The sequence below is a fragment of the Mauremys reevesii genome, unplaced genomic scaffold (genome assembly GCF_016161935.1).
Source record: "Mauremys reevesii isolate NIE-2019 unplaced genomic scaffold, ASM1616193v1 Contig22, whole genome shotgun sequence".
In the NCBI taxonomy this organism is placed as follows: Eukaryota; Metazoa; Chordata; order Testudines; family Geoemydidae; genus Mauremys; species Mauremys reevesii.
This window is the reverse complement of record NW_024100832.1, coordinates 61,157-87,333: the sequence shown is the minus strand read 5'-3', so window position 1 is coordinate 87,333 and position 26,177 is coordinate 61,157. Positions and strand designations below refer to the sequence as shown.

At 49.2% G+C, this 26,177-nt stretch overlaps 1 protein-coding gene across 2 annotated transcripts; it reads right to left on the bottom strand.

The window, feature by feature from the left end:
* Positions 1–294: 294 nt before the first annotated feature.
* On the bottom strand, positions 295–24,206 carry LOC120393535 (zinc finger protein 777-like). Of its 2 annotated transcripts, none has more exons than XM_039518150.1 (6): positions 23,958–24,206; positions 21,163–21,555; positions 8,129–8,255; positions 6,013–6,129; positions 4,972–5,223; positions 295–1,655 (listed from the first exon to the last, which is right to left on the bottom strand). In XM_039518150.1, exons 1-6 carry the CDS (start codon positions 23,979–23,981, stop codon positions 556–558), a joined length of 2,013 nt encoding a protein of 670 aa, XP_039374084.1. In that variant the 5' UTR covers positions 23,982–24,206; the 3' UTR covers positions 295–555. The 2 variants fall into 2 exon arrangements, with proteins under 2 accessions (XP_039374084.1, XP_039374083.1); XM_039518149.1 differs by having other exon boundaries at positions 4,972–5,226; positions 23,958–24,204.
* Between the last annotated feature and the right edge of the window lie 1,971 nt (positions 24,207–26,177).

The following is a 26,177-nucleotide window of genomic DNA, read 5'->3' as shown; positions in this document are numbered from 1 at the left end:
TGATTGTGTCAGGGCAAGCCATCCTTTATCATTTTATATCTAAATAACCCATCCAAAATTCTTTGTGTAGTTTCTGTGTGGAGATACTAATAACCTCGACCGGGATTGGAGCACATACTATTGCTGTGCACTGTTAAAGAGATGCCATGTTCCACCCTGGGGCAGCTGCATCTCAGCAGCAGGTGACACGATCCCTGTAGAAGGCATGTAAACCACTCCGGGATTTTCCAGATTAAAAGGTACGATGTACAGTGTAAAATTATATATTTAAAAAAACTGAAATCTTAAATTTGCTTATCAAATAAAAGTTACTTCACATTTATTATCAAAAGGAATAGATTTAAAAAGCAGTTAGTCCTACTTCAGCAAAATATCCTGTACATTATGATGAATATTTACCCTAAATTAGCTTTTTCTGGTCTTTTAAATTTTGCTGCATGTTATTTGCTTTGTTTTACATCAAATTATCAGTCCCTACACACTGTTGCACCACTGCTTCCTTCCACAAAGACTCCTGACTCAAATGCCCAGGTGGGATGCAGCTCCCATCGGCTCCTACTCCCCCGTGTGCGTCCTCAAGTGGTACTTAAGGGACTGTTTATATCGGAAGCACTTAGTGCACTCAGTGCAGGGGTAGGGCCTCTCGCCGGTGTGAGCCCGCTGGTGCTCCAGCAGGTGGTGTTTCTGAGTGAAGTTCTTGCCGCACTCAGTGCAGTGGTAGGGTCGCTCCCCAGTGTGGATGCGCTGGTGCTCCAGCAGGTGGTGCTTGCGGATAAAGCCTTTGCCGCATTCAGTGCAGGCATGCGGCCGCTCCCGCGTGTGGATGCGGTAGTGGTTGGTAAGCTTAGACTTCTCACTGAAGGTTTTCTCGCACTGGGTGCATTTATAGGGCCGCTCCCCCGTGTGAGTCCTCTGGTGCCTGAGGAGATGGGAGGGACGACTAAAGTTTTTCCCACACTGAGGGCATATGAAGGACATCTCGCTCTTCCCAGTGTGGATCCTCTGGTGCATTATCAGGCTGATCTGCAGCCGGAAGCTCTTCCTGCACTCACTGCACGTGTACGGCCGCTCCCCCACGTGCGTGATCTGGTGTTTGCTGAGGCTCGACTTGTGGCTGAAGCTGCTCTCACACTCTGTGCATTTATAGGGTTTCCCTGCCGGTGGCGTTCTCTGCTCTGGCTTGAGGCTGTGCTTGTCTCTGAAGTTCTCCACACGCCGGGCCGGGCCGACTCCCCGTCGTGTGTGGCTGCGCTGGTGCAGGATAAACTGCTGCTTGATCCTGAAGCTTAAGTCGCATTCATTACATTCGTAGGGCCCCTCTTTGAGATGGTTCCTCTGGTGGATTATAAAGTTGATCTTCAGCATGAAGCTTTTCCCACACTCAGGGCAGATATAAGGTCTTTCCCTGGTGCGGTTTCTCTGGTGGACAATGACTGTCTTCGTTTCACTGGAGTCTCTTTCACAGGGAGAAGATTGCCCTGGCCTGTTTCCGATTAGGTTTCGCTGTTGCATTTTGGAACTGCACTGAGCCTCACAGGTTGTCCCCTGCTCATGATTCTGGAAAATCTGCTGCTCTGCTCTGCCTGAGAACATGGCATATGGCTCCAGGGTGTCAGGATCATCCTCCTCCTCAGTTTTGATCACAATCCCATCATCTGAGAGAATTTAAAAGAGAACCAAGACATCATTAATTTCATCTGCTTAGGATAAAGGAAGCCTCTTATGATTAAGATATTCTTGATACACAATGGAAATTGCCTGAAGAGTTTTTAAGAGCAAGTGACATAAGAACGGCCATACTGGGTCAGACCAAAGGTCTATCTAGGCCAGTAGCCTGTCTTCCGACAGTGACCAGTTCCAGGTGCCCCAGAGGGAGAGAACAGAACAGGGAATCATCAAGTGATCCATCCCCTGTCTCCCATTCCCAGCTTCTGGCGGACAGAGGCTAGGGAGGACTCAGAGCCTGGGGCGGCATCCCTGACTATCTGGGCTAATAGCCATTGATGGACCTATCCTCCATGAACTTACCTAGTTCTTTTTTGAACCCTGTTATAATCTTGGCCTTCACAACATCCTCTGGCAAGGAATTCCTGCCAGAGTTCCTGCAGAAACCCTCTGGATGTGTTACTTAGAGAGGCGGTCAAAAGATGTTGCTTGCCTGTCTCAATGTTTGGGAATTCTAGGACATTACTCAAGGATACTGGAGAATCAGCTCTGGAAGAACATTACAGATTCCACTGTTTTAGAGCTGCTCAGCAATTTGCTGCCATTTTCTAAGATTTTGTTTTGAGGGTATCAGGCTTTTAGCTGTCCCTGTGGCACAGAGCTATTAGGGCACAACTGACATTCTGCTACCAGGTTAATGCAGCTTGGCAGGAAACTGTGCAAGGACTTTGGCTCCATCATCACTCTTGGTAACTCTGTTCTCAAGACTAGAAGTCTTGCATTAATCTGTCCTCACTCTTCCACATGTCAGTGATGTGCTGGCAGGGGCTCCCAGGAGCCCTTTTTAAAAATTCTGCTTTGAAATTGAGACAGTGTGGGGCAATTTGCCTGTCTCATGTACAGTCACTTCCCTCTTTGGATCTGGATACACCAGAACCTACCAGAGAGGACTTAGCCTGGGGCTTTCATTGTAAATATTCTTCTGAAACAATTTTTTTTTCATTTGAAATGGATTAGATTTCACTGAATCGCAAGGATTTAAAAAACATCCCCTGGGGATGGACCCATGCAGATCACCCCATAAAATCCCATTTCAATGGGCTTCAGATCAACGCCAAATGAACACTAAGCTAAATTGTCTGTATACTCAGGATATTTTTTCAGGAAACCTCTCCAGCAAAGTGCAGCTTCATTTAAGCATGACTCCTCAGCAACGTGGATATGAGGAGGCATATGTGTTTAAATGGGAAAACAAATTAATCTATTCAGCAGTCCCCTCACCCACTTCTCCCTGAAACAAATGTGGCTTGGCACACACTTCAGGGACACAAGTCTGTGGTGTCCCTTTGTTAATAAAATATTGGCTGAATATAGATCATTCTCAGCAAGATCAGAAACATCCTCAATGACACTGTGCAGCCCCCAACCTGAGAACAGCGCTTGTTTGCCAGCCTTAAGTCCTGCAGCAGGAGTCTGACTCGGTCCTGCCATTTGTATATACACAAAGCTATTATCAGCTTTTACACTTTAGAGAGTCAGGGTTTGTAAGTGAGAGACAGCTCGGTTCCTACAGGACAGCACTACACCGCCACCACAACAGCAGCAAATTATCATCACATGCATCAAGGATCACCTAGGATGGAGCTAAACATATCTATGAAATAAGCTAACTAAAAGTCTTGTCAAAAATTGTTCCAATTCACTGTGTGTGGGTAGGGGATAGGTGAGAACACAGAGGAAGGCACATAGAACCCAGATAAATAGTTGGCTGCCAGCTACTGAGAGAAACAAGAAAAGGTTTCTTTAAAAAGTGGGGAGGGGGATGTGTGTTTTTATTGATCTTCACAAAGGCCAAAGAGATCTTGGCAACACAAAATACCATAAAGCAGCACATAATACGTAGTTACAAGGTGGGGGACTTTCATCCAAGTTTCACTTTGGATGGTAAAGTCCTGGATGGGAATAGAGCACTCCAGTAATGTTAATTTGGCTAAAACAATTTGATCCATTTTAGGTTTGTTTTAGGATTCTCCCTCTGCATTCCCCAATTGTAGGAAAAGGATGTGTTAGGCAAAATGGGATGAAATCACTATGACCACACAGAACCAGGACGAGGCTGGCTTTTCCTTTTTGGCCACATTAGCAAGACAGACTTAGCAGAATGAAAAATATTTGCACTAATCACAGGACCCAGTTAACCATCACTCTGGGTCTCTCTCTTGAGGTCCCTTCCAGTCCCAGAATCTATGAATCTCTGGAAATCTTGGCATGGCGATCAGGCCCCTCTGGGTTAACTATGAGGTAGATTCTGCTTTCCACTGGGCGTGGTATTTGATTAGTTCCCAGTCACGCTACATGGCACAGAATGTCCAACGTGTACATACAGGCCCGGTAGATAGTCCGGGTGTCTGCATCCCCTAGCAGGTTCCACCAATAACTTTATACCCAATTCCTTGCCTTGTAGGAATAAGCCCTTTAACTCTAGTTCCTAGTAACAGTCATCCTAACACACTTCCACTTCTACCTTAATCCTATTTTAGCTTGTAGTATTTACACAGCAGTTTTCTTCTACCCAGAGGGGGTTGCTTTCGACAGCTGACTAGGGTGTGGTAAATCCTCAGGGAAAGCACTGTTTGGGGATATCCGAGCTGGTTTATCTCTGAAGCACTTCGTTTCTCCAGTGTTTTGATCCAGTTTCTGAGCAGACTAGCTGGTGATGGAGAAGCGGATATGGCTGGCTCCATTCCATGTAATGAGAGTCTGCAGTGTGGGCTCACTGGCATTTTACAAGATGTTGCACTGTAACAGAGTTCCTCTCACACTCGAGTCTCTGATGTCTAATAGGACACAAAAAGTGGTCGAAGCCTTCACCCCACCAGGAACATGCTAGTGACCTGTTACAGCCTAATGAATGAAGTCTCTGCTGTGCAGTAGGACTGGTCTTCAGAGAGACGTTTCTGACATGTACTAGATGTGTCTGGTGTGTCTTACTCTGGAGTCCCCTGCCTGGCTGTGTGACTTCCACTGCTCTCGTGGTCACTACTTCCACAGGTTTTCCTCCTGCATGGGTTTCTGGGGGGGATTTAAGACTGTTCTTTTGCTTAAAAGTTTCCCTCAACCCAGGCAGACTCTGGGCTTCCCTCCCGTATGGATTCTCTGCTGCACTGTACATCACTGCTGTACCCTGGAGCTTCTCCTCACTCTGTACACTCACACAGTCCTGCTTTTGCTCAGCTCCTCTGATGTAACACAAGGCTTCTCCTTGGCCTAAAGCTTTTCTCACATATAGCACATACAGCCACTCACCTGTGCAGTTACCCTGCTGAACAATGACTCTTCTGATTTCGCTGAAATCTGTTTTATATTCGGTGGACTCGTCCAGACAGTTCCCTGAGGGGTTTCTCGGAGACGTTACTGAGCCATACAGACTACCATGGGTTACTTCCTGGTCTGGATTCTGGAAACTTCCTTCTGATCGTTCCAACATTCTGTCCAGCTCCAGGTTTTCAGGGCAGTCCTCAGGATGAATCTCCTCTGTTTTGATCACAACCCTTATACCTGCTTAAATAAAGAGAGAACCCAGATATGATTCATTCCACTGAGTTGGGATATAAAGAAACCATTAGCAATAATCCTTTTCTGATTCACAGAGCATTCCCATCACGGAAAGAATAGAGGCACTGAGGACACCACAATTTTAGGGCTGATTTGCCATTTTTGCATTTTCCTGCAGCAGGTGATTTTCCCTGACCTCAAACCACTACTGCCGAAGTCTTTAGTAGTGCCTCAGTCACCTCAAACATTCCCGGGGTTAATGATCTTCCTAAATCCCAACACTGCAAACGTCAGGGGGTCCAGAATCCGATAGCCAGTATAATCTCTTTCTCCAAGACCATCTCACCCCAACCCTCCATCACCTTTCTGTGCAGCCTCATCTCCAGCCTCTTGGCTGACTGCAGCTGCATCGTCTTCCCTGCTGAGTCACTCCACCACTTACAGTGCCCTGTTCCCATGACTCTCCGCAGCCTGGAGTGTCACTATTTTGCAGGCTGACCTATATCTGGATGCTGAGTAATTACCTGTCCTAACCTTGCTCCCTTGAGTCTAAGATTGTCTCTAACCCCCACTGTGCTTTCCCTCTCCCCTTACTGTCTCTGTTCTTTCCTCACTGTAGCAACCCAGCAAGGAATACTCTGCCCTTGTTCTCTCTCTGCTCCATCTCTGATAGAGCTCTGCATTCTGCCCAGAATCAGTGCCCCCAGATGTGCAACGCACCATATCATTATTCTACTTCTCAGATGCTACAATTAATACATTTACCCTGTATTGCATTAATCTGCTACTCACCTGCACTGGGGTCAGTAAGGATCTCTCTCTCCTCATCTGAGTCCTGCTGCCCTCTGACCCGTGACTCTACTCCTTGTTCGGTATGTGACAAAACACCAGGTTTGGAAATTGCAGAGTCTATTCAATGAGAAAGAGATTATTGTGCCATAAGCTTTAACAACGTTTCCCCTCGCCTGGATATGATGGGTACAGTGAATGGACACAAGAATGTTTTAATGCAGACTCTGCAAAAGGGAAATGAATCTCATGAGCATTTGATTGGGTTCCCCAGATGAAAATCAGGAATTTCCAGGCCTAATGGAATTTGAGACCCCTCATGTGCAAAGAAAGGATTAAAGGGGCACCCTCAACTTCAAAACAAAAACAACCACGCTGAGAATTTTTCAGCTTCCTGGGTGAAATCCTGGTCCCACTGAAGTCTACAGTAAAACTCCCATTGACTTCAACAGAGCTGGCAACCCACTCGTGCTACAACTAACACCTAAGACAAATGTAACTGTCAGAGTAGGCAAAAGTTATTCCTCTGTTTCTTCCAATTTGTTCAGTGTGCAGTTGACAGCACTGCCTGCACAGGCAATTCTACTGTTTCTCCTGCATGTGTGTGTGTGGTGGTTGGGACTGGTATGTCTACACTGGAGCTGGAGGTATAATTTCCAGCTCAAGGAGACATAGTGGACTAAAAATAGAAGCGTAGCTATGGTAGCGTAAGCACCAGGAGAGGTTAAGCACCTGAGTAACTACCTAGAGTTTCAGATGGGTTTGTATTCGGGACGGACAGTTCCTCCCTCTGCTTGTGCCATCGCACCTACACTGCTATTTTTAGCACACCAGCTTGATCAGAGCTAGCACAAGTATGTCTGCTTGAGCTGGAAATTACAACCCCAACTTGGGTCGACATTCCTTGTGTGTGTGCGTTTCTACGCGCATGCACACTCAGGCACGGGTGGGCTTCAAACAGCAAAAGGAGAGTTTATTTTAAACTTGTTTAAAAAATGCAATAAAGTCACAAAAATCAACAGGACGACACAGGAACCAACATAAGACCTGAAATATTACATTTAACTCGGAGTCTGAAATCAGCTAGACAGTGTCCCTTTAGGGCACTTGCTCTTTATCATAATGATTTGAAAAGTATCTGCGTACAAGAAGCGCATTTGCCATTTTCCATAAAGTCACTTCTCCCCCACCCCCAGATTCCAGAAGCGATGACCAACCACCACCCTTTAGCAAAGGAAATTTTGGGGGGGACATTTCAGAGGAGTTCAGCATTGGCCAAACTCCACTCCCACTGAAGTCAGTGGTAAAACTCCCATTGACTTAAACGGGAGCAGCACTAGGTCAATGCTGAAAGTCAGCCTTTCATTATGTGTCTATACGGCATGTCTACAGCAGCTTTTATATCCAAAGCACCATTTTAAAGAGAGCTCAGCACTCCTTAAAGGCACTGGATTAAAAGTTCTGGAGACCTGTGTCCTGTGTTTATCCAGCAAATAGGTGCAGCATAAGCAGCCAGTGCAGGCTTTTCCCAAGCTGCTCTGCCAGCATGTCTCAGCCCTGATGTGAGGATCGCCTAACAGTGTTTATAAGTAAGACTAAGATGTTGTTATGGATATTTTTAGTAAAAGTCACGGGCAGGTCACGGGCAATAAAGAAAAATTCACAGAAGCCCGTGACCTGCCCGTGACTTTTACTAAAAATATCCATAACAAAATGGGAAGCTGAGCTGCAGGGCCCCCACACTGTCCCGCAACAGCTAGGCAGCTGCAGGGACCCACTCAGAGCTCCGGGGGGGGGCAGGGCCACTCAGAGCTCCAGCCACCTGGGGCAGATTCCATGACTTCCGCGACCACCGTGAAAAAAATCAGAGCCTTATTTCTAAGGGATGAACACACTCATGTCCAGTGACTACCCAAAGCTAGAAAGCAAGGGAAGGAGGGGTACAAACCTTGTGTATTTTTAAGTCCACTTTTAAAAGGGAGCTGACCTTCTGTCATAAAGGCACTGAGGACACTACGTGCTGACCCACCGAAAGGAATGAAAAAATACCCTGAGCTGAAGCCAGCCTGTAAAATCTCTGAAGTTCATTTATAACAAACAGGTGAAAACTGATCTTTACCCAAGGAGATCAAAGATTCATAATTGCCCTTCATCACATTCTTGTACAGTTCCTTCTGCCATTCGTCTAGTTTCTCCCACTCCTTCTCATTGAAATAGACTGAGACGTCATCAAATGTCACAGGCACCTGGAATCACAAATATTACACACTTAGCACCTTCTGCAACACTTATATCTTGGGATCTGATTTCTTAACTTCAGCAAAAGAGGAATAAAACCTCTCTCCATCCCACTCAGATGTCAAAGCTAATTCAGTGAGGTGAACAATCCACAACACAGAAATCTATTCACATGTGTATCTGGAAACAATTCTCAGATTCCTATTTCCACAACATAATGGATCTCAGTTGAAACCCTGGCTCTGAACACTGCTGGCTTCAAATCCAGATCAGAGTTTATCCAAACCCCACAGATCTGATTCTGATCTCACTCACATCAATATAAACTGGGACCTAGGCCACTGAAATTATTCAAGTTATAATGTGTGTCAAATTATTAAATGAGATCAGAATCAGGCATCACAGTTGATCCTCATTTCTGTGAAGGATATAACCTCAAACCCCATGTTCAATTGCTCCAGAACTCTGGAGAAATTCTGTTCCAGACCGGAGGTTCACAGCTTGGACTGTCACTAGTGTGACAAAGTTCCTCCTCTACTCTGGTGGGTCCTGCGCTTATTGGCAGATTTTGTTCACCTCAGTGATCTTCCCCACAGTCTAGGTCAACTCCTCCTGTGTCTGATCAGGAGTTGGGAGGTTTGGGGGGAACCCGGGCCCGTCCTCTACTCCGGGTTCCAGCCCAGGGCCCTGTGGATTGCAGCTGTCTATAGTGCCTCCTGTAACAGCTGCATGACAGCTACACCTCCCTGGGCTACTTCCCCATGGCCTCCTCCCAACACCTTCTTTATCCTCACCACAGGACCTTCCTCCTGGTGTCTGATAATGCTTGTACTCCTTAGTCCTCCAGCAGCACATCCTCTCCCTCTCAGCTCCTTGTGCCTCTTGCTCCCAGCTCCTCACACGCACTTCCTCTCCTCTGGGTCCCCCCGCCTGACTGGAGTGAGCTCCTTTTTAAACCCAGGTGCCCTGATTAGCCTGCCTTGATTGGCTGCAGGTGATCTAATCAGCCTGGCTGCCTGAATTGGTTCTAGCAGGTTCCTGATTACTCTAGTGCAGCCCCTGCTCTGGTCACTCAGGGAACAGAAAACTACTCATCCAGTGACCAGTATATTTGCCCTCTACCAGACTCCTGTACCCCACTGGTTTGGGTCTGTCACATATCCCTCCCCCCGGCTCAACACCAAGGGGTTGGGCAGCTTGGGAAGCCAGACAGTGCACATGTGACAAGCCATCGGCATTGCCGTGACGGCTCCCTGCTCTGTGTTGCACACGGAACTGGAAAGGTTGGAGGGATAAGAACCACCTGGTCGCCCTTGTGTTCTTCTCCTTGTTCCGCTGCATCCATTGAAGAGGGGCATGGTCGGTCACGAGGACAAATCTGCGCCCAAGCAAGTAGTAGCGCAAGGCTTCCATGGCCCATTTTACAGCGAGGCACTCTCTCTCCACCACTGCATATTTTTGTTCCCTCGGAAGGAGTTTCCTACTGAGGTAGAGAAATGGGTGTTCCTCCTCCCTGACCATCTGTGATAGAACGGCCCCCAACCCTACTACCGATGCATCTGTCTGCAGGATAAATTCCTTGGTGAAATCAGGGGTTATCAGTACAGGGTTACTGCAGAGGGCAGTCCTTAGGTCTGTGAATGCTTCCTCAAATGCTTCCACAAATGCCAGAAGTCTAAATAATAAGATGGGTGAACTAGAGTGCCTTGTGATAAAGGAGGATATAGATATAATAGGCATCACAGAAACCTGGTGGACTGAGACCAATCAATGGGACACAATCATTCCGGGGTACAAAATATATCGGAAGGACAGAACAGGCCGTGCAGGGGGAGGAGTGGCACTATATGTTAAAGAAAGTGTAGATTCAAATGAAGTAAAAATCTTAGGCGAATCCACAGGTTCCATAGAGTCTCTATGGATAGAAATTTCATGCTCTAGTAAAAATATAACAGTAGGGATCTATTATCGACCACCTGACCAGGACAGTAATAGTGATGATGAAATGCTAAGGGAAATTAGAGAGGCTATCAAAATTAAGAACCCAATAATAGTGGGGGATTTCAATTATCCCCATATTGACTGGGAACATTTCACTTCAGGACGAAATGCAGAGATAAAATTTCTCGATACTTTAAATGACTGCTTCATGGAGCTGCTGGTACAGGGAACCCACAAGGAGGCGACTCTAGATTTAATCCTGAGTGGAGCGCAGGAGCTGGTCCAAGAGGTAACTATAGCAGGACCGCTTGGAAATAGTGACCATAATACAATAGCATTCAACATCCCTGTGGTGGGAAGAACATCTCAACTGCCCAACACTGTGGCCTTTAATTTCAAAAGGGGGAACTATACAAAAATGAGGGGGTTAGTTAGACAAAAGTTAAAAGGTACAGTGACTAAAGTGAAATCCCTGCAAGTTGCGTGGGCCCTTTTTAAAGACACCATAATAGAGGCCCAACTTCAATGTATACCCCAAATTAAGAAAAACAGTAAAAGAACTAAAAAAGAGCCACCATGGCTTAACAACCATGTAAAAGAAGCAGTGAGAGATAAAAAGACTTCCTTTAAAAAGTGGAAGTCAAATCCCAGTGAGGCAAATAGAAAGGAGCACAAACACTGCCAACTTAAGTGCAAGAGTGTAATAAGAAAAGCCAAAGAGGAGTTTGAAGAACGGCTAGCCAAAAACTCCAAAGGTAATAACAAAATGTTTTTTAAGTACATCAGAAGCAGGAAGCCTGCTAAACAACCAGTGGGGCCCCTTGACGATGAAAATACAAAAGGAGCGCTTAAAGATGATAAAGTCATTGCGGAGAAACTAAATGGATTCTTTGCTTCAGTCTTCACGGCTGAGGATGTTAGGGAGATTCCCAAACCTGAGCTGGCTTTTGTAGGTGACAAATCTGAGGAACTGTCACAGATTGAAGTGTCACTAGAGGAGGTTTTGGAATTAATTGATAAACTCAACATTAACAAGTCACCGGGACCAGATGGCATTCACCCAAGAGTTCTGAAAGAACTCAAATGTGAAGTTGCGGAACTATTAACCAAGGTTTGTAACCTGTCCTTTAAATCGTCTTCGGTACCCAATGACTGGAAGTTAGCTAATGTAACGCCAATATTTAAAAAGGGCTCTAGGGGTGATCCTGGCAATTACAGACCGGTAAGTCTAACGTCGGTACCGGGCAAATTAGTTGAAACAATAGTAAAGAATAAAATTGTCAGACACATAGAAAAACATAAACTCTTGAGCAATAGTCAACATGGTTTCTGTAAAGGGAAATCGTGTCTTACTAATCTATTAGAGTTCTTTGAAGAGGTCAACAAACATGTGGACAAGGGGATCCGTAGACATAGTGTACTTAGATTTCCAGAAAGCCTTTGACAAGGTCCCTCACCAAAGGCTCTTACGTAAATTAAGTTGTCATGGGATAAAAGGAAGGTCCTTTCATGGATTGAGAACTGGTTAAAGGACAGGGAACAAAGGGTAGGAATTAATGGTAAATTCTCAGAATGGAGAGGGGTAACTAGTGGTGTTCCCCAAGGGTCAGTCCTAGGACCAATCCTATTCAATTTATTCATAAATGATCTGGAGAAAGGGGTAAACAGTGAGGTGGCAAAGTTTGCAGATGACACTAAACTACTCAAGATAGTTAAGACCAAAGCAGATTGTGAAGAACTTCAAAAGATCTCACAAAACTAAGTGATTGGGCAACAAAATGGCAAATGAAATTTAATGTGGATAAATGTAAAGTAATGCACATTGGAAAAATAACCCCAACTATACATACAACATGATGGGGGCGAATTTAGCTACAACGAGTCACGAAACAGATCTTGGAGTTATCGTGGATAGTTCTCTGAAGATGTCCACGCAGTGTGCAGAGGCGGTCAAAAAAGCAAACAGGATGTTAGGAATAATTAGAAAGGGGCTAGAGAATAAGACTGAGAATATATTATTGCCCTTATATAAATCCATGGTACGCCCACATCTCGAATACTGTGTACAGATGTGGTCTCCTCACCTCAAAAAAGATATTCTAGCACTAGAAAAGGTTCAGAAAAGAGCAACTAAAATGATTAGGGGTTTAGAGAGGGTCCCATATGAGGAAAGATTAAAGAGGCTAGGACTCTTCAGTTTGGAAAAGAGGAGACTACATGATAGAGGTATATAAAATCATGAGTGATGTTGAGAAAGTGGATAAGGAAAAGTTATTTACTTATTCCCATAATACAAGAACTAGGGGTCACCAAATGAAATTAATAGGCAGCAGGTTTAAAACAAATAAAAGGAAGTTCTTCTTCACGCAGCGCACAGTCAACTTGTGGAACTCCTTACCTGAGGAGGTTGTGAAGGCTAGGACTATAACAATGTTTAAAAGGGGACTGGATAAATTCATGGTGGCTAAGTCCATAAATGGCTATTAGCCAGGATGGGTAAGAATGGTGTCCCTAGCCTCTGTTCGTCAGAGGATGGAGATGGATGGCAGGAGAGAGATCACTTGATCATTGCCTGTTAGGTTCACTCCCTCAGGGGCACCTGGCATTGGCCACTGTCGGTAGACAGATACTGGGCTAGATGGACCTTTGGTCTGACCCGGTACGGCCTTTCTTATGTTCTTATGTTCTTATGTTCTCTGCTGCGTCAGACCATCTCACCAGATCAGGTCCACGGGCTTTTACTAGATCTGTCAGGGGGCAAAGTGGGGGATAAATCGTCGGTAATACCCCACTACACCTAGGAGTGCCCAGACTTGTTTCTTGCAACATGGTTGGGGCCAATTTTGAATGGCCTCCAACTTGTTCACTTGGGGTTTTACCAGACCTTTTCCCACAATGTAGCCAAGATACTTGGCCTCCGTAAACCCTACAGCGCACTTGGCAGGGTTTGTTGTAAGGCCAGCTCGCCTGAAGGTATCAAGGACTGCCTCCACCTTCTCTAGGTGGGTTTCCCAGTCTGGGGTATGAATGACCACATCGTCCAAGTAGGCAGCAGCATAACTGGTATGCGGGCGTAATAGCTTGTCCATGAGGCGCTGGAAAGTAGCTGGAGCCCCATGTAGTCCAAAAGGGAGGACAGTATATTGAAAAAGACCCTCTGGTGTAGAGAACGCAGTCTTTTCCTTTGCGTCTTCCGCAAGGGGAATCTGCCAGTACCCCTTTGTCAAGTCTAGAGTAGTCAAGTACCGGGCATTACCCAGACGGTCCACTAGCTCATCTATGCGAGGTATGGGGTACGCGTCGAACTGGGATACTTCGTTTAGTCGCCAGAAGTCATTGCAAAACCTTGTGGTGCCATCAGGTTTGGGCACCAGCACGATTGGGCTGAACCACTGACTCTGGGATTCTTCAATGATCCCCAACTCCAGCATTTTTTTTTTTTTTACTTCTCCTTGTATTTCCTCCCTTTTGGCCACTGGCACCTGATAGGGCCTCATTGTTATTCTGTCCCCAGGGTTCGTGACGATGTGGTGATATGTCTCGGTTGTTCGACCCGGTTTTGTCGAGAACACATCTTGGTTCCGGAAGATCATCTCAGACACCTCATTCAAGGGGGGAGGGATAGCTCAGTGGTTTGAGCATTGGCCTGCTAAACCCAGGGTTGTGAGTTCAATCCTTGAGGGGGCCACTTAGGGATCTGGGGCAAAAATTGGTCCTGCTAGTGAAGGCAGGGGGCTGGACTCGATGACCTTTCAAGGTCCCTTCCAGTTCTAGGAGATTGGTATATCTCCAATTATTACTTATTACTTACTTACTATTCTTCTGGTCTGGTGTTAAATCGGGAGACGCTCTCACCTGTTTGGAAGGCTTGTTTTCCTGGGTTAGGTCTTTTTGGACAGTTATGCACGCCTCTTGTGCATGCCAGGGTTTCAGAAGGTTGATGTGATAAATCTGTTCTTGTTTTCGGCGTCCTGGCTGCCGCACCTTGTAGGTTACTTCTCCCACGGGTTCAACTGCCTCATAGGGCCCCTGCCATTGGGCCAGAAGCTTGCTTTCTGCCATGGGTACCAACACCATCACCAAAGCCCCTGGTTGGAACTGTCGGAATTTTGCCTGGTGATTGGAATAGGTTCTCTGGGCATCCTGGGCCTTTTCCAAATGTCCCCGTACAATAGGGGTGACCCGGGCTATCCGGTCTCGCATCTGTATTACATGTTCTATTATATTTCTCCCCTCACTGGGTTCCTCTTCCCATATCTCTTTGGCGATGTCTAGTATGCCACGGGGGTTACGCCTGTATAATAACTCGAAGGGGGAAAACCCAGTTGAGGCCTGAGGTGCTTCCCGGATAGCGAACATAAGGTAGGGTAGTAGGGTGTTCCAATCCTTCCTGTCCCGACTTACCACCTTCCATATCATAGCCTTGAGGGTTCGGTTAAACCTTTCTACCAACCCATCAGTCTGTGGATGGTAGACTGAAGTTCTCAGGGTATGTATATGGAGCAGCGTACAGAGGTCCTTCATAAGCTTTGACATAAATGGGGTTCCTTGGTCTGTTAATATCTCCTTTGGTAGCCCCACTCAGGCAAAGATCCCCACCAGCTCTTTGGCTATCGTTTTAGAGGCCGTGTTCTGCAGGGGGACGGCTTCTGGGTAGCGAGTAGCATAGTCCAAAACAACAAGTATATATTGGTGGCCCCGAGCCGTCTTCTCCAGGGGTCCCACTAGGTCCATGGCTATTCGCTCAAAGGGGACCTCTATGATGGGAAGGGGTACTAATGGTGCCCTCAGGTGGGGATGGGGACTGTGCAGCTGACACTCCGGGCAGGACGCACAGTACCTCCGCACTTCTTCATGTACTCCGAGCCAGAAGAACCGTCATAGGACTCGTGCCAGGGTCTTCTCTACCCCCAAGTGCCCCCCCCCAAAGATGACTATGAGCAAGACTTAATACAGCGTTCTGGTGTTTTTGAGGTACTAGGATCAGCTGTACCTTCTGCCCCTGTACTGGTGCAACCCGGTATAAGAGATTCTTCTTCATTATGAAATACGGTCCTGGTCCCTGGGTTTTCCCTTCCACGGGGACCCCATCTATTTCAGTCACCTCCTTTCTAATGTTGTCGTACCTTGGGTCTTCGGCCTGGTCCTGTCCAAAATTTCCTCTCCCGGGTCTAATCTGCCTAAGATCTAGGGGCCCAGTCTCTGTTGCCTCTACTGGTTCAGAAGTGTTAGGGTGGGGGTCAGACTCGGGTGCTTCTCCCTCCTGGGTGGCCTCCTTTTCAGCTGCTCGGGTCCACCTACCTACGAGAGTGACCCTCTGGCTTTCAGTCAGTATTCGGGTTCCCAAGGCCTTAGCTGCCCTCCTTTCCCTTTTCGACTTTCTACCCTGTCTGAGAATGGAAAAAAAATCTGGGGATATTTCAGAAAAGACTGAGGATTGACAGTCTACTGTGGAGGCCTCACTAACTTCAGGGTTCCCCTTTTCCTCCAATCCTCCTACTGGGAGTAAGTCTCCAAACCCTGGGAAGTCCCTCCCTATGAGCACCGGGTATGGGAGTTTAGGGACTACACCTGCTGCTCCCTCAGTAGTGTTTCCCTGAATCTCGAGTTTTACTGGGATGGTGGGGTAATAACCAACTGTCCCATGGACGCATGTTATCCCCGTACGCTTAGCCCACAGCAGCTGACTACACTTCACAAGCTTCCCCGAGACAAGCGTGATAGCACTCCCCGAATCAACCCGTGCCGTGGTCTCTACCCCATTTAGCTTTACTGGCCTGGGTGTACATATGTGGGGTTAGTGAGACCTCCAGAAGGTGGATTAGGGAGCATGGGTCCGCCCAGTTCCCCAGGCTACACTGCATCAGCTCCTCAGCATTGGGACACTGTGCAGCTATATGTCCCCACTCCATGCAGGCATAACATCTATATGGGGCCTTAGGCATTCCCTGGTCTCTTGGCTTGGGCAGTCTAACATCACGATCCTCTTCTCCCTCAGTGCTCCGACTCTTTGTGGCTTCTGGTGAGCCTTCAGCCCCTCTCTTTTTCCACCTGGGCCCTCCTGGTGGCCCAGTCACCCGAGCTCTAGGGCTTGGTGCTGCCAGTTTAACTTGGGGTGTCTCTTCCTTAACTGGTCGGGTCAGCTCCCTCGCTGTCCTTCGCCTCTCTACCAGTGCAACAACCTCATCATAGGTGGAGGGTTCGTTCTGACTTACCCAGGCACGAAGGTCTGGCGATAGTCCCCTCATGTATCGGTCGATGACCAGAACCTCTAGTATCTGTTCCGGACTCCGGAACTCCGTTCACAACCACTTTCATGCGAGATGGATGAGGTCATACAATTGGGACCGCGGGGTTTTGTTTTCCTGGTACCTCCACTCATGATACCACTGGGCCCGCACTGCGGTCGTTACCCCAGATCTGGCCAGGATCTCTGCTTTCAGCTGGTGGTAGTCTGCTGCAGCCTCTTCGGGCAGATCACAGTAGGCCTTCTGGGCCTCCCCACACGGGAATGGGGCAAGGATGCCAGACCACTGATCTCGAGGCCAGGCCTCCCGTAGGGCTGTCCTCTCAAAGGCCAGAAGGTATGCCTCTACATCATCTTCCCGCGTCATTTTCTGCAGCCAATGGCTGGCCCGTATGATCTGCGTCCCATCATGGCCGTGGTTCAGCTCTGTAAGGGTCTTTACCTGGTTTACCAGTTCCCGCAACATAGCTCGGACTTGAGAAGCCTGGTCCATCAGCAGGCGATTAGTCTCTTGCTGCTGCCGCACTGCCTCCTGTTGGGCGGCTGCCTGGACACAGGTAGCCTCCTGCTGGGCTGCCGTAGCTTGTATCAATGCCCGTACTAAGTCATCCATTGTGGTGAAAAAAAAATAAACCCTCTACTTTTTTTTTTTTTTTTAATCACCCTCTTTCTTCTGCCGTGCCGTGCCCACTCAATCCCACTGTTAACACCAGTTGTGACAAAGTTCCTCCTCTACTCTGGTGGGTCCTGCACTTATTGGCAGATTTTGTTCACCTCAGTGATCTTCCCCACAGTCTGGGTCAACTCTCCCTGTGTCTGATCAGGAGTTGGGAGGTTTGGGGGTAACCCGGGCCCGCCCTCTACACCGGGTTCCAGCCCAGGGCCCTGTGGATTGCAGCTGTCTATAGTGCCTCCTGTAACAGCTGCATGACAGCTACACCTCCCTGGGCTACTTCCCCATGGCCTCCTCACCACAGGACCTTCCTCCTGGTGTCTGATAACGCTTGTACTCCTCAGTCCTCCAGCAGCACCCTCTCACTCTCAGCTCCTCACACCTCTTGCTCCCAGCTCCTCACACGCACTTCCTCTCCTCTGGCTCCCCCCCACCGCCTGACTGGAGTGAGCTCCTTTTTAAACCCAGGTGCCCTGATTAGCCTGCCTTGATTGGCTGCAGGTGTTCTAATCAGCCTGTCGGCCTTAATTGGTTCTAGCAGGTTCCTGATTACTCTAGTGCAGCCTCTGCTCTGGTCACTCAGGGAACAGAAAACTGCTCATCCAGTGACCAGTATATTTGCCCTCTACCAGACTCCTATACCCCACTGGTTTGGGTCTGTCACACTAGTTATAATACAAATCTGATTCAGAAATGTTTACAGTTTTCAGATACACACAGAGGCAGCTCTTTTCTGCAGAGCTGGGCAAATATTTGATCATTTTTCATTCATATGGTGAATTCCACCTGATGCAAATCAAACAGATTGCTGTTTTCAAGGTTATTTGCCAGCTAATTATTTCTGCAAATAATTCCAAACTGCAGCTAATTTGCAAGGACTTTGTTATGAGTATTTGCAAGGAGCAGTTTGGATTGGACACACAGCCGTTTGTTTCAGTTCCGATTGGACAACTATGACTCAGAATGAAGTCTCCAGTCAAGTATTCACACTTATAAATTTGATAGTCTCTATGAATATGCAGCACTATTTAATTTAAAAAAATGACATTTCCACAAGTAAACATGCTTGCTAAAATATTTGTGAAGTGCAAAAGCTGTCAACGCAAATATGAACGAACATTAAAGGAACTTTTATTTTTTCTTTGGTTGCATTGTTCATCTCGTCTCAATTTTAAGTACATCAAGCCTGTTTCCCTCCTCCTGAGTCCCAGCTATGCCCTCTTGCCTGGCACCAGAGAACACCTATCTGTTGCTTCCTGCCACCCTTCCCTATCCTCAGACACCCCTTACCTGCTCTTTTCCGCTGCTTGGTTGCCTTACGAATAGCAGCTTGTAACATCAGGGAATCAGTCTGGCTACTGGGGGCATGGATCAGCATTCACGTCACACTCCCCATCAGTACCCGGCCTTGGCTGTGGAAGCTAACGATCCACCAGCAGACCAAATACAATGATGAATCCTCGTCATGTGCCACCTGAGGCACGTTATGCATACACTAAGGAGAAGTCTGGCTTTTGGCAGAAGACTGCCAGCCATGAACCGTTACCCCCAAATCCTAATGAACTGGATCTGAGAAATTCCTACTTCAAAAAAATCCCTACAGGAAAAAAAAAATGTAGTACATCAGAAGCAGGAAGCTGGCTAAACAATCAGTGGGACCACTGGACAATCAAGGTGCTAACGGAACAGTCAAAGAAGATAAGGCCATTGCAGAGAAACTAAATGAATTCTTTGTATCGGACCTCACTGCACAGGATGAGAGAGATTCCCACACCTGAGCCATTCTTTTTAGATGACAAATCTGAGGAAGCTTAGGGAACAAATTGATAAATTAAACAGTAATACGTCATCAGGACCCGATGGTATCACCCAAGAGTTCTGAAGGAACTCAAATATGAAATTGCAGAACTACTAACTGTGGTATGTAACCTATCACTTAAATCAGCTCCTGTACCAGATGACTGGACGATAGTTAATGTGACACCAATTCTCAAAAAAGGCTCCAGAGGTGATCCCGGCAATTACAGGCCGACAAACCTAACTTCAGTACCAGGCAAATTGATTGAAACTATAGTACAGAACAGAATTATCAAACATGGATTGTTGAGGAAGAGTCAACACAGCTTTTGAAAGGGAAATCATGGCTCACCAATCTATTAGAATTCTTTGAGGGAGTCAAACAAACATGTGGACAAGAGTTATCCACTGGATACAGTACACTCAGACTATCAGAAAGCCTTTGACAAGGTCCCTCAACAAAGACTTAAGCAAAGCAAGCAGTCATGGGATAAGAGGGAAGATCCTCTCATGGATCAGTAACTGGTTAAAAGACAGGAAACAAAGGGTAGGAATAAATGGTCAGTTTTCAGAATGGAGAGCGGTCAATAGTGGTGTCCCCTAGGGGTCTGTACTGGGACCAGTGCCGATCTACATATTCATAAATGATCTGGGAAAAGGGGCGAACAGTGAGGTAACAAAATTGGCAGATGATATAAAATTACTCAAGATAGTTAAGTCCAAAGCAGACTGCAAACAGTTACAAGGGATCTCACAAAACTGAGTGACTGGGCAACAAAATGGCAGATGAAATTCAATGTTGATAAATGTAAAGTAATGCACATTTGAAAAGATAATCCCAACTATACATACAAAATGATGGGGGTCTAGATTAGCTGTGACCACTCAAAAAATATATCCTGGAGTCAGTCTCTGAAAACATCCACTCAATATGCAGCAGCCATTAAAAAAAGTGAACCAAATGTTGGGAATCATTAGGAAAGGGACAGATAAGACAAAAACAACGAGGAGTCCGGTGGAAATTTTAAGACTAACAAATTTATTTGGGCATAAGCTTTTGTGCATCTGAAGAAGAGGGTTTTTTACCCACAAAAGCTTAATCTGAAGAAGTGGGTTTTTTACCCACAAAAGCTTATGCCCAAATAAATCTGTTAGTCTTTAAGGTGCCATCGGACTCCTCGATTTTTTGTGGATACAGACTAACACAGCTACCGCTCTAATAGATAAGACAGAAAATATCATAATGCTTCTATATAAGCCAAGGTGTACATGCATCTTGAATACTGCATGCAGTTCTGGTCACTGCATCAAATAATATCTCAAAAAATATATATATTGGAATTGGAAAAGGCACAGAAAAGGGCAACAAAAATTATTGGGGTATAGGACAGCTTCCATACAAGGGGAGATTAGAAAGACTTTTCACCTTGGAAAAGAGACGACTAAGAGGGGACATAATAGAGGTCTATAAAATCTTGACTGGTATGGAAAAAGTGAATAAGGGAATGTTATTTACTCCTTCCAAGAACTAGGGGTCACTCAATGAAATTAATAGGCAGCAGATTTAAAACAAATGAAAGGAAGTTCTTCACACAACGCACAGTCAACCTGTGGAACTCTTTGCCAGGGGATGTTCTGAAGGTCAGTACTAGAACAAGGTTCAAAAAAGAATTAGATAAGTTCATGGAGGACAGGTCCATCAATGCCAGGATGGGTAAGGATGCAACACCATGCTCTGAGTGTCCCTAACCTCTGTTTGCCAGAAGCTGGGACTGAGCGACAGGGGATGGATCACTTGATGATTCCCTGTTCTGTTCATTCCCTCTGAAGTTCCCGGCATTGGCCACTGTCAGAAGACAGGACACTGGGCTAGATGGACCATTGGTCTGACCCAGTATGGCTGTTCTTATGTTAATATTTTTGTTCATAACAGGGACAGTCTCCTCTGATCCACTTCCCACAAACAGCTCCCGAGAGGGAAAAGAGGTATGAAGCTATTAAGGGGCAGTTTTATTTCTGAATTTCTTTGAACTCCTAGTTTAATTAACTCTCACCCGGGCTCACTTGTTCCCAGCTCCCCCCCAACCCCTGACTCCAGCCATAGTATATGTGCTATTGTTCTCTAGTCTGCAGTAGGCGCTTGTAAAATGTGCCTCTAATTCTGCACCCAAACTGCAGGCTTGAGCTTGCATGCAAAGCTCTAGAGCCTGGTTTAACATTTAGTCTTCCCTGCCAGCACTAGCTGAGATATTATTACCTTAGGGACTTCTCCATTAGTGCCTGGGGGGAGTCTCAGGATCCAGAAGTTCCTGTTCTTCAGCAGGTTCTCCATGTTCTCCAGCCTCCTCTGCAGCAGCCCGTACTCCTGGATCAGAGTTCCCAGTGCAGCACATTTACTCTCCAACTGGTTGCCAAGCTCCACTGCTGTTTTCTCACAGTCTATTAATTTCTTCTCAGCCATCCCAGTTCTCCCCTCCAGATCCAACAACCGTGTGGCATGAGAATCCACCTTCCTCTCTACGGCTTGAATTGCTGCCACAACAGTCAGGGAAATCTCTGCAGTCTGAGTTTCTCTTTCAGAAGTTCGTTCAGAGACAATGGGAGGTGGTAAAGGAGATGGGCACTGTGTCACCGCATCCAGTTCTGGACCCTGTTTGCAAAGACAGACATTAGACGTGGAGTTGTGGTCACATGGTCAGCTATAGAGAGAAACAGGGCAAGAGTCTCCTGCTCTTAGCAATACCTGGTACTGGATCTTAAGTCTTATGGGGACATTCCCATGGGTTTCAAAAAGCTGTCAGTGCACATGTCCAGTTACTGCTCATATCTAAGGGACCCACAGGCTTCAGTTAAAGGGGGAGTTATATTTCAATCTTGTAATTGATTTAGAAAAGGGGAAATTAACATCACTCTCTTATATGTCTGTAGTCTCTTTTCCCTACATGTGCCAGACTCTTAAATAGTATTTAGATTGTTGAGAGTCACAGTATGGCAGGAGAGAGATCACTTGATCATTGCCTGTTAGGTTCACTCCCTCAGGGGCACCTGGCATTGGCCACTGTCGGTAGACAGATACTGGGCTAGATGGACCTTTGGTCTTACCCGGTACGGCCTTTCTTATGTTCTTATGTATGTTCTTATGGATTTGAAGCCATTAAGAATCTCACTCCTATACCATCCTTAGGTTACATTCTCACTGGAATACACACAATAAGGGAGAGACACCTTGTCAGTTCTCAGGAGGAAACCCTAGAAGTAAGACCCTGGCTGCTGCTGGAAATGGTTTTGGCAATTTGGTTCTGCACTGATGTCTAAGCAAAGATTCATCAGATATTCTAAGAGGCGCTGTGCTACTGAGGTGCCATGCTACTGAGGTGCCATCTTTCAAGGTCTGTCTACACTGCACTCTCCCTATGGCAGTGTACAGAGTACATACAATACATGCTCCCTAGCACAGGCAAAAACAGCAGTGCAGACGGTGAGGCACTGCTTAGGTGAGTAAAGACATGGCAGAATCTTCGGGTCTGTACCCTACACAGCTCTCTACAAGCCCAAGCTGTGCCTCCCTTGTGTATACTGCTAGATTGAGCCGTGTAGTGTCCCACTGTCTCCCTGCTGGTGGAGCATTTCCCCACCGCAAGGCTGGCTCTGGCAGGGGGAAAGACAGTGGGGAAAGGCTCTGGCAGATCTCTGCAGCAAGGAAAGGCTCTGGCAGCAGGGAACTGCTGGAGTCTTTCCCCGCCACAGTGAAAGACTCCAGCCGCAGGAAAAGGCTCTGGCAGGGAAGAGGCAACAGGAAAGGTTCCAGCAACTGCTCACTGCAGAAGCCTTTCCCCACTGCCTCCCCTTGCTAAAGCCTTTCACTGCTGGGTGTAGCTACATACTGCAGGGTGGTTGCAGCCTACCTATGACTGCAGCGTGCAGCTACACAGACCATACAAGCCGTGGCCAGTGGTGTGCAACATAGACATATCTTCAGATGAGAGAGAAAAAGTGAGAACCTGACTCTTTGAGGTCATTTAACATTCCTCAATACTTTCCACAAGAGTCATGGTATTAACAAGAGAATTCTGGACTTTCCTCCTTCATAGATTTCACCCACAGAATTAGATTAAGTCATTTTTGATATCCTGTCCTGGACTGTGTGTACATGTGTTGCACACGCTGGTAAAGGCGGCGCATTCCACCTAGAGGTCTCTCTGTTTAGGGAGCCCAGTAGATATGGATACTTTTTATGAAAAGCTTTTGAACTCTGAGGAATTAAAGTAGCTATACAAAGAATAATAAAAACCAAGTAATTAAATTAGAGAAACAAAGCCACCATTACTAACAACACAGAGCCCTTAAGGTCTGTTACGATGTGAAATAAAGTCACAGAAATGGGGTTGTGGAGTTATGGGTCAAGTCAACAGACACTTTAGGATTTCACCCCTCCGGTCCAGACTATGAGAGAAAGGAAAGATAAAAGCTCAACACCTGAAGGGTTGGGAAATAAAAGAGACTGCATTATTAACCATCATCATTAACATAAACATGTTCCCCTTAGTTAGAGAGAGGGACTCTCCAATAGTCACAGGGTCCCGTAAAGCTCATTTCTGCCACCTCTGGAAGGCGGCTGCGATGCTACTGTGTGTGCGCGCAACACAATACCCTGAGTTATGGTTCGACAACAAACGGGTACGAACTGCTCCCCTCGAGCTCCGCAGCAGGGGCCCGATCCTGCCATGCTGGAGCGCTGGCTGGTGCCAGGGCGGGCCCGGCTGGGAGGCCGGTCCCTGCAGCTGGGGGAGCAGCAAAGCCCCGGGCCCCGCTCCCCGTACCAGCGGAGCCGTCCCCGGTGTCTGGGAAACACCAGCCAGGTCATCCGCCCCAGTGGTTCCGGACCCTCCTCCCCATTCAGCTTCCAGCCTGGGCCGTGCCCTGCCCCGGGGGCGAGCGGGCAGCACCGCGCTCCCCGGGGCCAGGCCAGGGAGAAGCTCGCCAGGGCCCACGCCAGGCTCCTCCGCCAGGCGGTCTCCTGCCCCGCTCGGGGAGCCCCCGCCGGGCCCTTACCTGGGCAGCGGCCCGCTCGGCCATGGCCCTTTGTTCCCGGCCCAGGCGCAGCCGGAGCTCGGATCTGGAGCTCGCCCCTCACCGCGGCCCGGGGGCGGACATGAGCGAGTCCCCACGCGCCCCGGGCCCGAGGAGCTCCGCCGCCGGCTGGCCCCGGGCAGGCACCGGGCGAGGCTGCTCCGCGGGGACCCGGGAAGTCACGACGAGACCCGCCCGCCCGCCCCGCTCAGGGAACGAGCCGCGCGGCTGGATCCCAAGGGGCCAGGCCCGGCCCGGCCGAGCCCGAGCTCCGCTCCCGCTCCGGGCTGGGCAGAGTCCCGGCGCCGCCTCGCCACGGGCCGGCCCCGCTGCCGGGCGGAGCAGAGCGAGCGCAGCCGGGAGGGAGGGAGGGAGCCGCGGCCTCGCTGGCAGGGTCCGGGAGCTGCGTGCGGGGAGGAGCCGGCCGGGGAGCGGGGCCGGCAGCGGCCCCTGGCGGCGGGTGGGGCGCAGGGCACCGGCCGGGCTGGGAATCGTCTCTCCGCGTCTGCCCAGAGCGGGACCCCGCCGGCAGGTGGCAGCAGAGCCGCGACGGCTCCTGCGTCACCGCGAGCCCCGGCTCCCGGAGTCAGGGGATCCCGGCGGAGCTCGGCCTCCTCCCAGTAACAACGCGCTGCTTCGGCTACGGGGCTGTGACCGGCCGCTGTCCCCTAGGGCGGCTACCCAGCAACCGGGGCCGGGCTCTGAGCTACTCACCTGGCTGCCTCGGGGAGCGGGAACCCGGCGTCCCGCCCCAGCTGGGTTCACGCTCAGGTATCCCCGGTGCTCACTCCAGGACCGGTCTGGTACCGCCTCCTCCATCCAGCCCCTCTTCCGACTCCTCAAGGGCCGGAGCAGCGACCACGGCCCATTGGTACCGCACTGCCCGGGGCAGGTGGGTTGGCAGCAGTGGCACCATCCGCCCCCAGCGCAGCGGGGAGTTCCCTGCGTTCACCGGCCCAGGTTACTCCGCACTCCCGGGCTCTGTCACCGGGCGGCGGGGACCCACGTACCTGGCTGAGGCAGCGCAGGCCTGAGGCGGTGAGGAGGGGCCGATGCGCCCGGGGCGCTCCGCTCTCTGCGGCAGCAAAGGGCCTGACTCCCGCGGGCGCAGGGGGGGTCTCTCCCGGGGCAGCTCAGCAAACCCCTGTCAGGGTAAAACAGACAAGGGGGGGTCCGTCTACTCCCCCTCAGGCAGGGGAGCGGTACTGGGGGGTCACCCGTGCTTCTCCGCCGGGCAGAGGGGCGGGCAGGCAGGCAGGGCATCGCCTGTGTCCCGTCCTCCCCCCCACGGCACACAGCAGTAGGGGCATCCCCACCCCCTTCTGCAGACGGGAGGGGAAGGCTGTTGGGGGAGGGGGACTCACCCACACGTCCCTCGGACGGGGGGGAGGCAATGGCGGGAGAGGGCCGGCCTGAATCCCGCTCCAGCCTGGCAGTGGGGGAAGGCAGGCTGCGGGGGTCACCTGCCTTCTTCTCCAGCATGGGGAGGCAGTCGGGGAACCGCCCATGCCCATCTCAGGCAGGGAGTCTGGGGACGGCTCCTGCTCCCACAAGCACTCCCTCGGGCAGGGGATCGTCGGGTCGGCCCAAGCTCCTCAGGCAAGGGAGACATAATGGGGGGGTGGCATGTGCTCCCCTCAGGTAGTGGAGGTTGTGGCCTGTGCTCCCCTCAGGCAGGATGGGGGGTGGCGCGTGCTCCCCTCAGGCAGGGGAGGGGGGTGGTCCATGCTCCCCTCAGATGGGGGATGGCATGTGCTCCCCTCAGGCAGGCCGGGGGGTGGCGCGTGCGCCCCTCAGTCTGTGGTGGTTGTGGCCCGTGCTCCCCTCAGGGGGGGGGTGGCATGTGCTCCCCTGAGGCAGGATGGGGGGTGGCGCGTGCTCCCCTCAGGCAGGGGAGGGGGGTGGTCCATGCTCCCCTCAGATGGGGAATGGCATGTGCTCCCCTCAGGCAGGGGACGGGGGTGGTCCATGCTCCCCTCAGGTGGGGTGGCGTGCTCCTCAGGCAGGGGAGGGGGGTGGCCCATGCTCCCCTGAGGCAGGGGAGGGGGTGAGTGCTCCGGGGAGGGGGGATTGGCTGCCACTGTCTTCCACTCTTGCTCGGGGCTCGCGCTCCTCTGGCAGAGCTGGCCTCCCTCCTCCCCACTCCAATTGGCTTAGGCAGCCCTCCATCCCCCAGGGTTCACCCAATCACAAGGCTCCAAC

What these genes read in the sequence shown, in the direction of transcription:
- LOC120393535 (XM_039518149.1), bottom strand. Translation starts at nt 23,981, where the DNA reads ATGGCCGAGCGGGCCGCTGCCCAG. An exon ending in CTAATGGAGAAGTCCCTAAG is followed by an intron (nt 8,256 to 21,162) that starts GTAATAATATCT and finishes TTGTGATTCCAG; the next exon opens with GTGCCTGTGACATTTGATGA. An exon ending in TGAATCTTTGATCTCCTTGG is followed by an intron (nt 6,130 to 8,128) that starts GTAAAGATCAGT and finishes CTCATTGAATAG; the next exon opens with ACTCTGCAATTTCCAAACCT.